Below are 14,149 nucleotides of genomic sequence, written 5' to 3'. Positions count from 1 at the left end.
GACTACCCCCAAATGTTGGGCCTGGGGGTGTCGGGGGTGGGTGGCTGGGTTCCAGGCTTGGCTTCCGGTCCACGGGCAGGGCCTGGAGGAGGAGGGGAAGGTCAGGAGGGAGCTCCTCTCCACTTGTGGGTAAGCCTGAGAGGCGGTCAGCCTGAGAGGCACTCACATTTTATGCCTGACTGAGGTGGTGGACTTGGGGAGAAGGGCCCCCTTCATGTGAAGGGGACTTTAGAAGAAACAAGCTAGAGGTAGGTCTTAGTAAGGTTTGAGAGAGCGTTGGGAGCCTTTTCCAAAAGGGGTGAAAAGGGCACGTGGTTGGGCTTCCCAGTAGAGCACTTGAGAGCTGTTTCCTCAGCTCTCTTCCCCAGTGGTGTGACATGTCTGGACAAGACACAGGCTGCACCTCATTAAAGGAACTGGTCTTTCCCTCCTGCCCCCCCCCCCTTTTTGTTCCTTAACCCTTCTGGAATTCTCACCATGGGGGTCCTGGGCAGTCCCTCCAGTTGTCGAGGTGGGCAGAGGAAGGGGTCACAGGAGTTTCCAGCTGCCCTCGCATTGGGGAAGGTCCAGTTCTTGGCCAGCTGTACAGGAGGGGGAGGGCCTGCATCCTCACAGGGGTCTGCCCAGGAACAATGGGAAGGCAGATGTGGTAGGTGAGCTATTCCTAGGGGTACACCCCCGGGAGTGCCCACAATATCCTCAACCACCCCCAACACTCACCATCAGGGCAGGTCTTATGACTCCGGTGGCCCGGGGTCGAGGTGAGCAGTGCGGGGAAGGTGGGCATGCTGGGGTGCCGCCCGCTCACCAGCAGCTCCTCTACTCCTGGCACTTCCCGTTCTAGCGTGTGGGCACGGCGGGGGACTTTGGTAAGGGGCGGGGGCCGAGCTGGGGGTGCTCCAGGTGGGGGCTCTAGCCGTAGTGGCTTGGTCTTAGGCAGATTCTTGCTGGGGGTCCCAATGCTGCCGTGGTCTGGTGGAGGGAAGGTCCCAATGCCACTGTCCAGGGTTCGCGTCAAGGAGCCACAGGCTGGGGAGGGGAAAGAACATCAGGGGGTGAGGCTGGAGCCTGTTTCCTCGGCTAGCATCTCCCAGTTTCCTCACCCCGCCCAGGGACACCAGGTCGCAGGACCTGCCCCAGCTGTCCCTGCTGTTCTGCCTTTAGCTTCTGTGGGAGGAGACCAGAGACCCCCGGAGGGATGAGACTTATTCTGTGCAGCCCCAGCGCACAGAATAAATCTAGTGTGTGGCATCAAGATGGCACTCAGGGCCTGACACCTGCTACAGTATCAGAAAGGAGCAGAGCGGGCGGGCAGGTCCCATCCTTGGCTCCTGACCCTGCTGACCTGTGAAGTGGGAGGTGGGCACTGGCTCAGCCAGGCTGTCCTCTGAGGGGATGTCTTCTCGTCTTCCTGGCTCCGTGCTTGACTGTGGAGGACAGGAGACCTGAGTCCACCCCACCCCAGCCAGCCCCCTACCCATAGTCCGTGAGGCCTGTGCCATCGATGCCTAGAGATGAGTCTGATAGTTCTTGCAGTCTCCCTTAGACCCAAGAAGCCCTGTGCCCTCCCCAGTACCCCCACTCTTCGGAGTCCATGAGTGTGACCAGGCCCCAGGGAAGGGGAGCCCTCAGGAAGTAAGAGCCCTTGAGAGGACCATAAGGCCAGTCCCTCTACCCAGGCCCTAGCCCAAGAACTTACCTTCCCAGAAGGTTTTCCACAGCTCTGAAGAGGACCCACCAGGCCATTTCGGGGCCCACAAGCAGGCCAGGGGTTCTTAGGATCAGAGGACACTGGCTGGAAATCCTCATACTCTGGTTTAGGCTCCCGCCAACTTTGGGGTGGCAGCTCCTTGCCATCCACCCTGAGGGCAACAATGCAGAAGTGAGGGAGGCCTCCAGAGGGGCAGGGCCCACCACATTACAGCCTCCAACGCCCTACCTGTGTGGGACCTAGAAAGACCCTGGGGAAGGGGGCAATATCCCTGGTGGTTACCCCTACAAACTGCTCCTGTCACTGGGATAAAGCAGAGACCCTAGGAAAAATCCCCATGTAACAGCAGAGAAAAGGGTAAGAGAACACCCTCAGAATTACCCAGGAGCATGTCTGGAGATCCAATGCGAGTTTACAGACAGATGGGCAGACTGGGTCACGTCCGGATGATGCTAGCTCCAGCTCAACTTCTGAGCGTGTCTGTTGTCTGCACCACACCCTACCCAGTCTCTGTGACATGTTAGCTCACTGGGCCTACATGAAGCAACCCAAGATGAGGTGGGCCCCTTTTCTGAACCACAGCTCTCACTGTTCAGTTTGTGGTAGATGCCAAAGAGCAAGATGAAATGAGATTCTCCAGGGAGGGGCCCAGACAAGATCCAGCACCCACTTACTTATTATATGCCATGTACTTAAACAGACTGGCCACAGCATCTGATACTGGAGTCAGGTTCTCAGCACGCCTGGTACCACAAAACCAGTGAGGTATGGGTCATGTTACAAACCTCAGGTTTCTGATTTGAGCCCCCAAACTAATCTCTAATTTCCAGATGCTTCAGTGGCATTGCACTTGCCTCCTACTTCTTTGACTTATCAAAAAAAAAAAAAAAGCCCCTACCTCAAATTCATTGCCATCAAGTCAGAAATGACTCACAGCTGACTCTCCAAGTGGGTTTTCAGAGGCTGTTAATTACACAAGTGGAAACTGCCCATCTTCTCCCATGGAGCAGCTGGTAGATTTGAACTCTCCACCCACTAGTTCACCAGAGATCCCTATCACCTCTAGAAAGCCTGAATTCCCTTGACAGGGGACCCCAGCTCGAGATGCAGTGTGCCCAGTAGGCAGAGTGCCCACAGCCCACTGTGTACCTGTCTGATAGGTGGTTTCCAAGCCCTCACCTGTTGAGTAGCTGCTGCATGAAGGTGTCTGCGCCCTGGTACATGCCAGCCAGCTGGCCCTGCACCTGCGGCCCTGGGACTGGTCCTCCGGGCCGGGGCCGAGCCCTGCTGCTCAGGTAGGCCTTCTCCTCCTCCAGGGCTCGGCGCAGGTCTTCAGCCTTTGCCATGAGTTTGGAAATGTTGAGGCTCTCGGCCTCCAGCTTCCGGGCTTCCATCTTGACCTCTTTCCGGAGTGGAGAGCCCCCGCTGGCCCCATCCTTGCTCTTGGTGGCCTCTGTGCGGTGGTTCAGTGCAGGAAGCTTGCTCTTCTTAAGGCCGAACCAGCTGGCGATGCTGCTGGTGTTGCGGTGCTTGGCCTCAGTGCCTGGGGCCCGCTCTTGGCCCTGGAGCCGAAGCACATTCTCCTCAATGCCCTTCATCACCTTCTCCTCGATGGCAGAGTGGGGGGCCGGCCCCTCAGGGACCACCTGGCTTGGATCTGTGGGGCCAGTTGCTGAGGGTGTGGGTTGGGCTACAGTGCTACCGCAGTCTGCCCAAGGCAGGCCCTTCCCCTTGTCAGGCTTAAGGGGCTCCTTGTGTGCTCCGGGTCGGGGCACCACCTTGGTGGGTGACTTGGAAGGTAGCTTTGTGGGGCTTCCATGTGGGCTCTTACTGGGTTTGCCCAGGCTGGGTGCTGAGGTTGGCACTTTGGCAGGGACCCGGGGCACCTGGGGGCACAGGGCCCCTGCCAGCCGGCTCTTGGCCAGCTCCACTTTGGTGAGGCAGCTCCTTGGTGAGATGGGCTCTAGGTCTACTCGTGCCCCCATGGAGTGGGAGGAGTAGACTCTAGTACTGGGATCCCCCAGAAACCCAGGTTCCTGCTGCTTCAGGCTACTTGTGCCTAAGGCCACTGCCCCCCGAAGTGCCCCCTTGGTTTCTGGCTGCTCAGGGGTCCTGGGGCTGGGAGCTACATCTCCAATGCTCTCCCCAGACCTCCCTGGTCCCCGAGTCTTCTCGGTGCCAGGCCTGGCTGGCACTCCATTCTTCTCTGTGCACAGAAGTCCTTCAGAGCCTGTCTTCAGTTTCCCCAGGGCTGCCAGTCTGTCGCGCAGGGGTGTGTAGCTAGGATCCCCAGGTCGACGTCCTGCCCCCTGGCTGGATTTCTTAGAGGAGTTGCCTGGGGTCTTTCGGCCAGGATGTGGGGACTCCGAGCCTGCCTTGTCGAAACTTTTCTCCTGGGGGCTCCCATAGGGGTAGGATTCAGGGACGCAAGGGCTAGAGGGGACGCCAGGGCTTCTGAGCACCTCGGCAGTTCGTGGCACTTCCAAAGTCAGTTGTGGGTAGGTGGGAACCTGCAAAGGGGACGGAGGGGGTTCTGGGGAAGGACCCCTAAAAGATCCCCTGGAAAGGTCCAGGATGTTCTCATAGCAGGGAGACACCACTGACCCTGGGGATAGCGTGGTGGACAAGGCTGGCTGTGGGGGTCTGAGTTGGGCCGACTCTGATGTTGAGGAGCAGGGTGAAGGGCTGGTGGGCAAGCCCTGTGCCCCCTCAGGGGACAGTTCTCCTCCCCCAAGTCCCCGGCGGGCCAGCAGTGGGGAGGGGCTCCCATCTGAGCCACCATTTCGACAGGGGATTCGGGAGTTCCGGGGGAGCTGCGGGCTGAGCTGGGGGCCTCCTGGGCTGGGGATCTTTTCAGAAGCTGGAGGCAACTTTAGGAACTTGAGACCTCTGGCTGGAGAGGGCAGAAGGGGTCCCTGGGCTTCTCCAGGAGAAGGGGTCCCAATTTGGAGCTTGTTTTTCACCTGAGATGAGGAGTTGGGGTAGCTGGGCCGTGAGCCCAGGGGGGCATCCCCTGCACCCATGAACATGCTGAGGAAGGGGAGGGGTCCTTGGCTCTCTGAGGTAGCACCAAAGCCTGGTCTATGGGCCTCTGGGGTACCCCCTCCCCAAGCTGGTTTAGGGAGGCCCTTGGACTTGGGCAGCTGCGAGGGCCCCTGGTCTGGGGGGGATGACTGTCCAGGACCTGGGTGGTCTCCGTTGAATGGGCCTGCAGCTCCTGCCAGGAAGGCCTGTAGATAAGACTCTGTGTCCTCAAGGAGCTGGCCTAGGTTCAGCTGTTTGCAGGCTAGAGACCCTAGCAGGGTGTCGGGGCTGGGGGCCTCATTCGGGTCACCTGCTTCATCAGAAGAGGAGGAGGGGCTGCTGCCTGGGGCACAATGTGGGGCAGAGCTGGTGCCCTGGGCCTGTGTGGGTCCCCTGGGTCCCCAGGGCCGACCAGTACCCTCTTCCTCTCTTGATGCCCTGAGGAGGCGCTCCCAGTGCAGCAGGCCTCCCAGGCTATTGGGGCCCAGTAAGAGATAGGGGGCCCAGGAAGAGGGTTCAGGCCGGGATGGGCCACACAGCTCGCTGTTGATAGGTTCTGGAGTGCCAGGCCCCTCTCCTGGAGGCTGCCAGTGGGGTGTAGGTGAACACAGAAGCAAGGGATCAGTCTCTTCCAGGGCCCTCAGCACCTCCAGGATCTGGGCTTTCTTCCGAAGGAATGGGGAAAGGGCATCCAGTGCTGGGGGTGGGGTGGCTGGGGGTCCCGAGTCTCCTGGCCGTAGCTGCTGTTCCCAACAAACCTTGAGGGAGAAAGGGCATGAAGAGAAGGCCCCTGAGAAGCTGGGACCCTGACTTGGGCCCAGGCCCTGAGCTGGGCATAACCAAGTATGATGGGAGCTGAGGGGACCTGGTTGTGTCTAAACTCTTAAAAGGAACTGACATCTCTAGAGACATGGTGACTTAGCATCCTCAAGAATCACTGAGAGCTGGTCACCCAAATCTTCTTCCAGGCACACTTGATAGGCTGAATGGAGAGCCCACTTCCTCTTCCTGGTTGTCCCAAATCTCCCTCTGCTTTTTAATCAGCAGGGTTTACTATCTACAATTAAAATCTCTATGCACGCCCAAGGGGAGAGAGACATGTCCATTTGTCATACTCCAACAAGAATACACTCAACAAGGAATGTGATATGGGTTTGAACTGACAACCTTTCCATCAGCAGCTGAGTACTTAACAATTACATGCCCCGGGCTCCCTACACTTAATTAACTTCATAAACTCGAGCCTAGACAAAAGTCTGTATCGGCAAGCAACCCCTCTCCTGGGCTTCGTTAGGAAACAGCCATGAGTACAAGCCAACTTTCCCCTAGCCAATGAAGCCACAGACCTCTGTGCCCTGTCCTCTTACCTCTCTCTGCCCAGCACAGCGTCCCACAGGCAGGGAGGTGGCCAGTCCCTCAGTGGAGCTCAGGGAGGGGGAGGCTGGTGGCTCGGATGGCATCTGGAGTGGGGACAGTGGAATCTGCCGAGGGAGAGGCAAAGTTAGCATGGCTGCTGTCTGGTCCCAAGGCCCAAGCCAGCCCTTCCTACGCATGTCTATCCTTCAGGAGCATCTTGTGGCCCAAACTCGGCTCCTGGCTGCTGTCCCCACCAACTCATAAGAGATGTTTCGGGAGACAATGGCTTGGATAGATGTGAAGGCTGTGCAAGGCCCAGGTGGCAGAAACGTCTAAGCAGGGTTAACCATCTCAACTGCAGCACTTTCCTGTGGCACTTCTTCCTCTACTACAAGAGGGCTGCTGGCTTAGTGATAAGGAAATGTGCTGCCCATGCAAAAGTATGCCGTCTGAATCCACTGGCTGCGCCACTGGAGAGAGACGGACAGTCTTTTCCTGTGAAATTTACTGCCTCTGAAAACCTGCCAGAGGGTCAGCAATGGGGAGATTCCAACTCGATGGTACACAACAACAAGGTAAAAGCAAGGAGCCCTGGTGGTACAAGAGTTAAGCATTGGCTGCTAACCCGAAGGCTGACCATTCAAACTTATCCAGTGAGTCTCCTTCCATAAAGATAACAGGTAAGAAAAACCTAGGGAGCTGTTGACTATTAAATGGGTGGTCTACAAGTAGGAACTGGCAGGACAGCATGCAACAACAGTATAAAAACCATTCCAGGTCTGAGCACTGTGAACCCGGGCCGCAGGGTGGCTGCAGCTAGTGCAAGAGGCATTTGCTTCCAGGTTTAAGAAAAGAGTCAGAAAGCTAGCAGGGAGTTATCATTTCTGTCCTCCCTAATTGGTCTCATGTGAAACATCTACTCAGGATTACTGAGGTAGTATTTAATCATGATTCCTGAGGATGTAATTTCCTTCTCCCACTCTTCCCTCTCCCTCACTCCCCACAGCCATTACAGCCTGTCTCGGTGGTGTCTCTCTCCCAGCTCTGCCCATGTGCAGCCCAGGCCGTCTCACCTCTAGTGAACATGATGTTTGCACCTCAACAAGTCCCCTGACTTGGGCTGGTGGTCCTTTCACTCTTTCGTGCACGTGGTAACCAAAAACACCTATCTGCTCAAAAATCTCACATTGTCCAGGAAACATTCTGAACTCTGCTGGCGCTTTCCAGCTAGAATGCTCCTCCTGCTGGGTTTCTTTCTTTCCCTCATGTAGGCTTTGCTTTAGCCAAGTGGAACCTCTTGCTCCTCCCCAAGCTTTCCTGCCCTAGGATCTCTGCTGATCCACTCTCTCCATCTTTCTAAAAATCTTCTCTCTTCAAGGCCTAGGTCCAAAGTATTCTCTTTAAAGGAGGCTTCCTGAGCTCCCCCCTAGACGACTGGCAGAATGCACCGACCACATTGCTCTGCAGCACGGCTGTCTACAGATGTGCTGGAGCTCTCGGCAGCCCCCACCGTCAGGAGCTACCATCACCCTGAATAAACCATAGCCTTCAGACAGGGTCTGGAGATCAGTCTAATCTTGCCCACAGTCAGTGCTCACAAGGCGAATTTAATTAACATTTGCTGAATGGAGCTTCCATCCTAGCTAAACACAAACTGAGAACAACACTGATAATGAGAAACAGCTGTCATGTATGGACCATCTACTGTGTGTGTCAAGTACTACAGATTATCTTATTTAATTCACAAGACAACTGCAATAGACTGTCATCCTAATTTTTAAAAAGCAAACCATTTTAGTTTATCAGGTTAAGTAATGTGCCCATGGTCACAGCTAAGAAGTAGCTGAAGTCAGGGATCCACCTCAAGTTTATATGAGGCCAAGGTTCATGCTCTTTCCATTATGTCATGTTATTGCTTGGAAAGATAAAATCCATTCCCCAAAACCTCAATAGGTCCCAAGATCTATTTAAGTAAAAACCTGTTATCATTGGCACAGAGAACAGCACAGATAGACAAGCATGTGGGGACTGCAGCGTTAACCTGGTGAAAGGAGCTTGAGAAAGGATGAGGTGATCAGGAGACTTTTTACTTTGAGAGGTCCAGGGCTGCCCAGTGAACAGAAGCGTTTTTCAGTGAGCCAGTTAGTCATATAGGCAGATGCACACATGTAGAGAAAGTGCTTCTTGTGTTGTTAATGAGAACTCCAGAAAGAATCCACTGTTTGTCTCAGATATGGGGAGCTGCCTCTGGCCCTCTGGCTCCCATGTTTCACCCTATCCTTAAGTGGCAGAGGTGACACTTTAACTCAGCCCAGGATCCACTTCCAGTGGCCTCCTGCTTCTCTCAGGCTAGGCACGTAGCAGGGTCAGAAGCAGAGACCACTGTGGTTGGTGGCTGAGTATACACAGCTATGCACAAAGAGTCATGGTGTCCTGACCTCTCTCTGACACTGAACACTGGAGTGCCTCACACTTGGCCCACCCTCTACCCCTGGCCAAGAAGCAGCAATGTCAGTAGTCAGAGGGGCCCTCTGGGAGCTTGAAGTAATTGCATTTCTAGCCTCCACCCATCTTTGTCAACAAGAAGGGATGTCACTGAGATGGGCAGGGAGCACCTGGGGAAGAGACAAGCTTGGGGGGATTCAGATAGCTTTTGCCCCGTCTAAGACTCAGATTTAGCAGGCTAGGCTTATCTTTCCTGAATGCCACAGCTTCCTAAGTGGATGAGGAATGGGTATCTTCTGTGGGTACAGCAGGGAAAGTGAGGATGACAACTGGTGGGAGCATGATGAGGAGGGAAGGAAAAGTGCACGTGCCCACCTGAGGCAGGGAGCCTGCTGTGAGATGGAGCTTCTGCTGAAACAGGGCGCTCAACATCTGGTTCTGTCGCTCCAGGTCAAACACCCTCTTCTTCAGCTTGATGCACTCCTCCCGCAGGTCCTGTCCAATCCAGAAGGAGAGAGAACAGATGCTGAGCACAAGAAGGGGAGGGATGAGGTAGGAGCACAATCTCCCCCACGGCGCAGTGGGCACATATGCTTCATAAAGGTCCCAGGATTTCTATTTTGTCTGCCCTCCTACACCCTGCTGTGAAGAACTGTAACGACAGCCTCTTTCTGAAGATGGGGAATCCCCTAAATTTACTATCTTGGTGTGAGATACATCCCATTCCCTTAGTGCCTTCCCATCTGGGAATCAATCTCTTATTTCTTAGAAAACACATCAAAGAAAGGCTGAAAAAATGGAAAACTATTTGCAGAAAACTCAAGCAAGACCCACACCTCACACCATACACACAAAACCAACTCAAAATGGATCAAGAACCTGGGACTAAAACCAAGGACTATAAACTTCATTAGAGAAAAGCCTGGAAGAACTCTAGAAGCCCTAATCCACAACATGAACAGTCTTCCAAGAATCCTGAAAAATCTATAACTAGGAAAGGATAAAACAGATGAATAGGACCTTCTAAGAATCAAATCCCGGAGCTCTGGTGGCCTCGTGGCAAGAAGCTGTACTGCAATCTCAGAGGTACATGGTTCAAATCCACCAGATACCCTGCTAGAGAAGGAGGGGCAATGTCCTCCTGTACCAGTCAGATCCGAATCAATAGTACACACACAAAAATAATAAAATTTTTTTAAAAAATTACAAAAAAGAATCAAGTCCCTATGCACTTCCAAAAACTCCAACAGGGTAAAAAGGAAAGCCATAGATTGGGGAAAATATTTGGTAACGATATGTCTAATAAGGGACTTACATCTAGAATTTATAGAATACTTGAACACCACAACAAGATAAAATAACAACCCAACTGCAAAATGGGCACAGGACACTTCATCAAACAAGACATTCAGATGACAAACAAACATATGAAGAAATGTTCAAAATCCCTAGTTCTAAGAGAGAGGCAAATCAAAACAATTATGAGATATCATCTCATCCCAGTAACAATGGCAAAATTCAACAGAGGAGCAAACAACAAATGCTGGCGAGGTTGTGGAGAAACCGGAACCCTTATTCACTGTTGGTGGGAGTGTAAATGGTGTGCAATCACTATGGAAGGAAGTATAGCGCTTTCTCAAAAAGTTAGAAATATCATTTGGCCCAGCAATCTGACTGCTGGGAATATACCCTAAAGAAACCATAACTGCCACCGAAGCAGATATATGCACACCCATGTTTATCGCTGCTTTGTTCACAATAGCAAAGAGTTGGAAACAACCTAAGTGCCCATCAACAAATGAATGGGTAGAGAAGCTGTGGCATCTTTATACAATGGAATACTATGCAGCATTGAAAAAGAAGAAACTCATGAAATATTCTACAAAATGGGTGACTATGGAGGACATTATGCTGAGTGAACCATCTCAGTCACAAAGGATCAAATACTGCATAATGCCACTGTTAGAAAACAGGACTGACATCAGGATTGGGGGAGAAACTAAGAAAAGACAGGATAAATAATGTATACTGCATTGAAATAGCTGAGGGAGAGAACTGTTTAAAAGGAATATATGATTAGGTATTATTTGCATGACAAGAGTCCAGAATAGGAGCTATATAGTAAAGTGGAGTTTGGGTGGGTGTGGGGGGGAATTGTATAACAAAAAAAATTTTTTTTTTCAAAGAGAAAAGTGAACTAAGGGGAGAATATGCAATATGAATGAATGGAAATCCAAGTTCTCTATAAACTTTAATTAAAATCTCAATTAAAAAATAAAGAAGGGCTGATAAAAAGCAGAGGAAGATCTAGGAATCAGAGTGAGTGGCTCATCTGTCAAGAAAGTACTCAGAGTCCTTGGTAAATACTTAGATTAACCTTTATGCTCACAGCATCATTACTACTTTCAGAGTCTTTACAACCTGGCTGAACCAGCTGGGGCCAGGGAAAGGGAAGGATTCAAGTCCCAATGAAAGCTGGCATAGTTCAAAAAGACCTGATCTTAATCCCCCACCCCCACCCCACCCCCGCCTCCAGGTGGAACAGTATGGACCTGCCCAAGGCACGGAAGAGTAGCAATCAGTTTATCTCCATCAAACTCTCCTCTAGCCTCTAGCAAGACTTATCTAAGCAGGATCAGGGTCCCAGGCAATACGGTTATCCTCATCAAACCCTCGCCTCTAGCCTCTAGCAAGGCTTAGCTAAGCAGGCTCAATGTTCCAGGAAGGCCCTCACCCACTCCCCAGAGCATCCTGGCTGAGGGATGACAAGATCTTTTGTGACCACTCACCTTCTGGTTCAGTAGTGCCTGCACCACGTGGTTGGCAACCTGGGGACAGAAAGCCTAAGTTAGAGCTGTCAGCTGGCTTGGTCTCAACCCAAAGCAGGCAAACTGTACTCCTCCCTCCAGTAGCACTGACCCCAATGCAAGAATCACAGACCTCATCCAAACAGCGCTCATAGGTCTCCCGCTGGTTCTCGTTGGCCTGAGCAAGTGCCAAGTTCTCTGCCTACAGGTAGGAGGGAAGAAGAGAGCAAAAAGGAACCTTGGGGAATAATTTTTCACCAGGGCATTTCCCTATGAAGAAGGGGAGATGAGTAGTCCAAGTTAAAGCTTTGCTCTCTGTTCTCATCAGGATCTGACATGAAGAGGTTACATAGATGGACTACTGGCATCAAGATGACAGAGTTCAAGTCGAGTTTATGAAAACCCGCCCACTTGAGCTCTGGTATCGTGAAAGGAACAGATGTGGAAGGTGCCAAGACTAAGCCTTTTATCCTACAAGTGAGCAGAGAGGTCATGAGGGAGCAAAGCAGGGTCTTAAGAACATGAAGGGCTGGTATGCAGACATGTCCCTCTTCCCCTAAGCCAAGTCACCCAAGCCTTTCCTCTGTGACTTCTAAGGCCTACACTCCTGCAGGCCCAGTGGCAGGAAAGTAGGGGGAAGTGGGTAAAGATGGGAGATACCTAGTGGTGTATGTTGCAAGGAGGGACTAGTCCTTGGAGAGTGACACCCTTGGAGGGTGGAGGGACAGCACAAGAGAGGAAGACCCTTGATGAGATGGACTGACTCAGTGACTGGCATAATGGGGGTAGGTGTATCAGAGACTATGAGGTTGGCTCAGGATAGAACAGGGTTCAGAGCTGTTTTACATAGGGTCTCTATGAGTCTTAAGTGACTCAATGGCACATAACAAAACAACAACGACATCCTGTGCATGTCTTCTGACCTTGACACAAGGGTCAGAGAACCAAGAACAAGAAAGGGCTTCTCGGAAGAGTACTGCTGATGGAGCATCAACTCTGCTGTGGCTGGAAAATGAGGCTTTGTGGAAGGCCCACTACATCTACAACAACCCAAACAAATCCCAGAGGAAGGGGCAACCATGCCTCCCCAGCCAGTGCACACCCTCCCTATACCACATCTTACCTCCAGCTCCCGAAGCCGGTGCAGAAGCTCCTGGCAGGTGCCTGGCTCCACGGCACCATCACCACTGTCTCCTGGCTGTGGATCTCCAGGTCCCCCGGCTGCCTGGTCCATTGTCTCTGACATTAGGTCTTGGAGAAAGTGAGAGAAGCCTGGGCAGGCTGTTTCAAGGTGCCAGGAGGCGAGTGGAGGAGGTAGGACAGAGATGATGAAACTCATTAGCATTCTGAGAATTTAGATCAGTGTGGCCACAGTGCCACACACACTTTAACAACTCAGTGTCAAGCTTGGGAATCTCCTGGCCATGTGGCAGATACCCTGATGTTTTGCTCATCTTAAGAACAGAGACCATTGTTTGATAAACCCTTACTCTTATACAAAAGAGTAGCTATGCTGATAACACATTGTGTTACCACCCAAAGGTCAATGGTTTGAACTCACTCCATGAGAAGAAAATGGACAGATTTCACCCTTAAGATTTAGTCTCGAAAACCTGATAGAGGGTCACTACGAGCTGGAGTCAACTCACTGAAGAAGGTTTGTTCAGTACACTTGTACATGGAGTCCCTGGGTGGTACAGTTAATGCTAACTGAAAGGTTAGAAGTTTGAGTCTATCAAAAGCACTTTGGAAGAAAAGCATGATATCTCTTGTTGTTATATGCTTTCAAGTGCCTGTGACTCAGAGGGACCCTACGTACAACAGCTCTGAAGCCTGCCCTGTTCTGAGCCTGTCTCACTGATTCCAACACAACTACCCCCACTGCCCTAGTTACTGTATCAATCCATCTCATCCAGGGTGTTCCTCTCCTGTGCTGTTCCTCCACCCTTCCAAGCACGATGTCCTTCTCCAAGGACTGGTCCCTTCTAGTCACATGCCCAAAGTATGTGAGACGGAGCTTCAAAATCCTAGTCTTTAAGAAGAAACTTGGTTTCACTCTCTCTTGTTTTCTTGGTGGTCCATGGTATGTTCAAGACTCTTCTCCAGCACCACAACTCGAAGGCATCAATTCTTCTGTTATCCTTAGCTCTCTAGGAAGCATAGCATGTAACTGCAAAGACCATGGCCTCGATCAGGTGCACCTTAGTCTCCAGACTGAAATTGTTTCTCAGTATTCTGAGAAATGGCAGACTTCTCCAGTGCAATTCGTCTTTTGATTTCCTGACATGTGGTGCCAAGAGTGTTGCCAAGCAAGCTGTAATTTTTAATAACCTCAATCTCTTTTCCATTTATCAAGGTGCTGCCAATTGGCCATGTGGTGAGAGAATCTTTGTCTTCCTGATGATGAACTTTAAACCATATTGAAGACTACAGTTCTTGACCTTCTGCAGCAAGTGCTTCAGGTCCCCCTTGGTTTCATCTACTTCCAGCATACAGCATACTCTACAGAGTACAGCTCTGAGGACACATACGGGGTTGCCGAGATCTGGCAATGACGTGAAGGCACCTATTTGGTACGTCCACAGCTTCTATCCCAGGTAACACCGGGCTAAGAGAGGGGAGATCTGAATTACCATCTGGGATTAGTCAGTTAAACACCCTGTGTGCCAATCTATTAATCTGTAAAGTAAGGACAATGTTACTTACTCTCATTCTGTCATTGCAAACAAAGATTAGGGGTGTGAGAGCAATGTGAAGAAGCTATAAATTTTTTTTTTAAAACTGAAACATAAACTATTATATTTGT

The 14,149-nt window shown here is 51.6% G+C and overlaps 1 protein-coding gene across 1 annotated transcript in view; it reads right to left on the bottom strand.

Annotated features, from left to right (window-relative positions):
- The window catches only part of NCKAP5L (NCK-associated protein 5-like), a 19,780-nt gene extending 7,191 nt beyond the window's left edge, over positions 1-12,589 (bottom strand). The window contains exons 1-11 of the mRNA XM_006900255.1: positions 12,467-12,589; positions 11,477-11,545; positions 11,326-11,364; positions 8,912-9,031; positions 6,103-6,216; positions 2,891-5,493; positions 1,700-1,862; positions 1,346-1,427; positions 721-1,029; positions 477-619; positions 22-82 (exon numbers count right to left, since the gene is read on the bottom strand). Coding sequence (XP_006900317.1) covers positions 22-82; positions 477-619; positions 721-1,029; positions 1,346-1,427; positions 1,700-1,862; positions 2,891-5,493; positions 6,103-6,216; positions 8,912-9,031; positions 11,326-11,364; positions 11,477-11,545; positions 12,467-12,589 — 3,826 coding nt within the window. The remainder of the gene's footprint in view (positions 1-21; positions 83-476; positions 620-720; positions 1,030-1,345; positions 1,428-1,699; positions 1,863-2,890; positions 5,494-6,102; positions 6,217-8,911; positions 9,032-11,325; positions 11,365-11,476; positions 11,546-12,466) is intronic.
- Positions 12,590-14,149: the final 1,560 nt, after the last annotated feature.

The sequence above is a fragment of the Elephantulus edwardii genome, unplaced genomic scaffold, assembly GCF_000299155.1.
Source record: "Elephantulus edwardii isolate Elephantulus edwardi_28Jun2011 unplaced genomic scaffold, EleEdw1.0 scaffold00278, whole genome shotgun sequence".
NCBI classification, from domain to species: Eukaryota; Metazoa; Chordata; class Mammalia; order Macroscelidea; family Macroscelididae; genus Elephantulus; species Elephantulus edwardii.
Note: the sequence above shows the minus strand (reverse complement) of the source record. Positions and strands in the feature narration are given on the sequence as shown.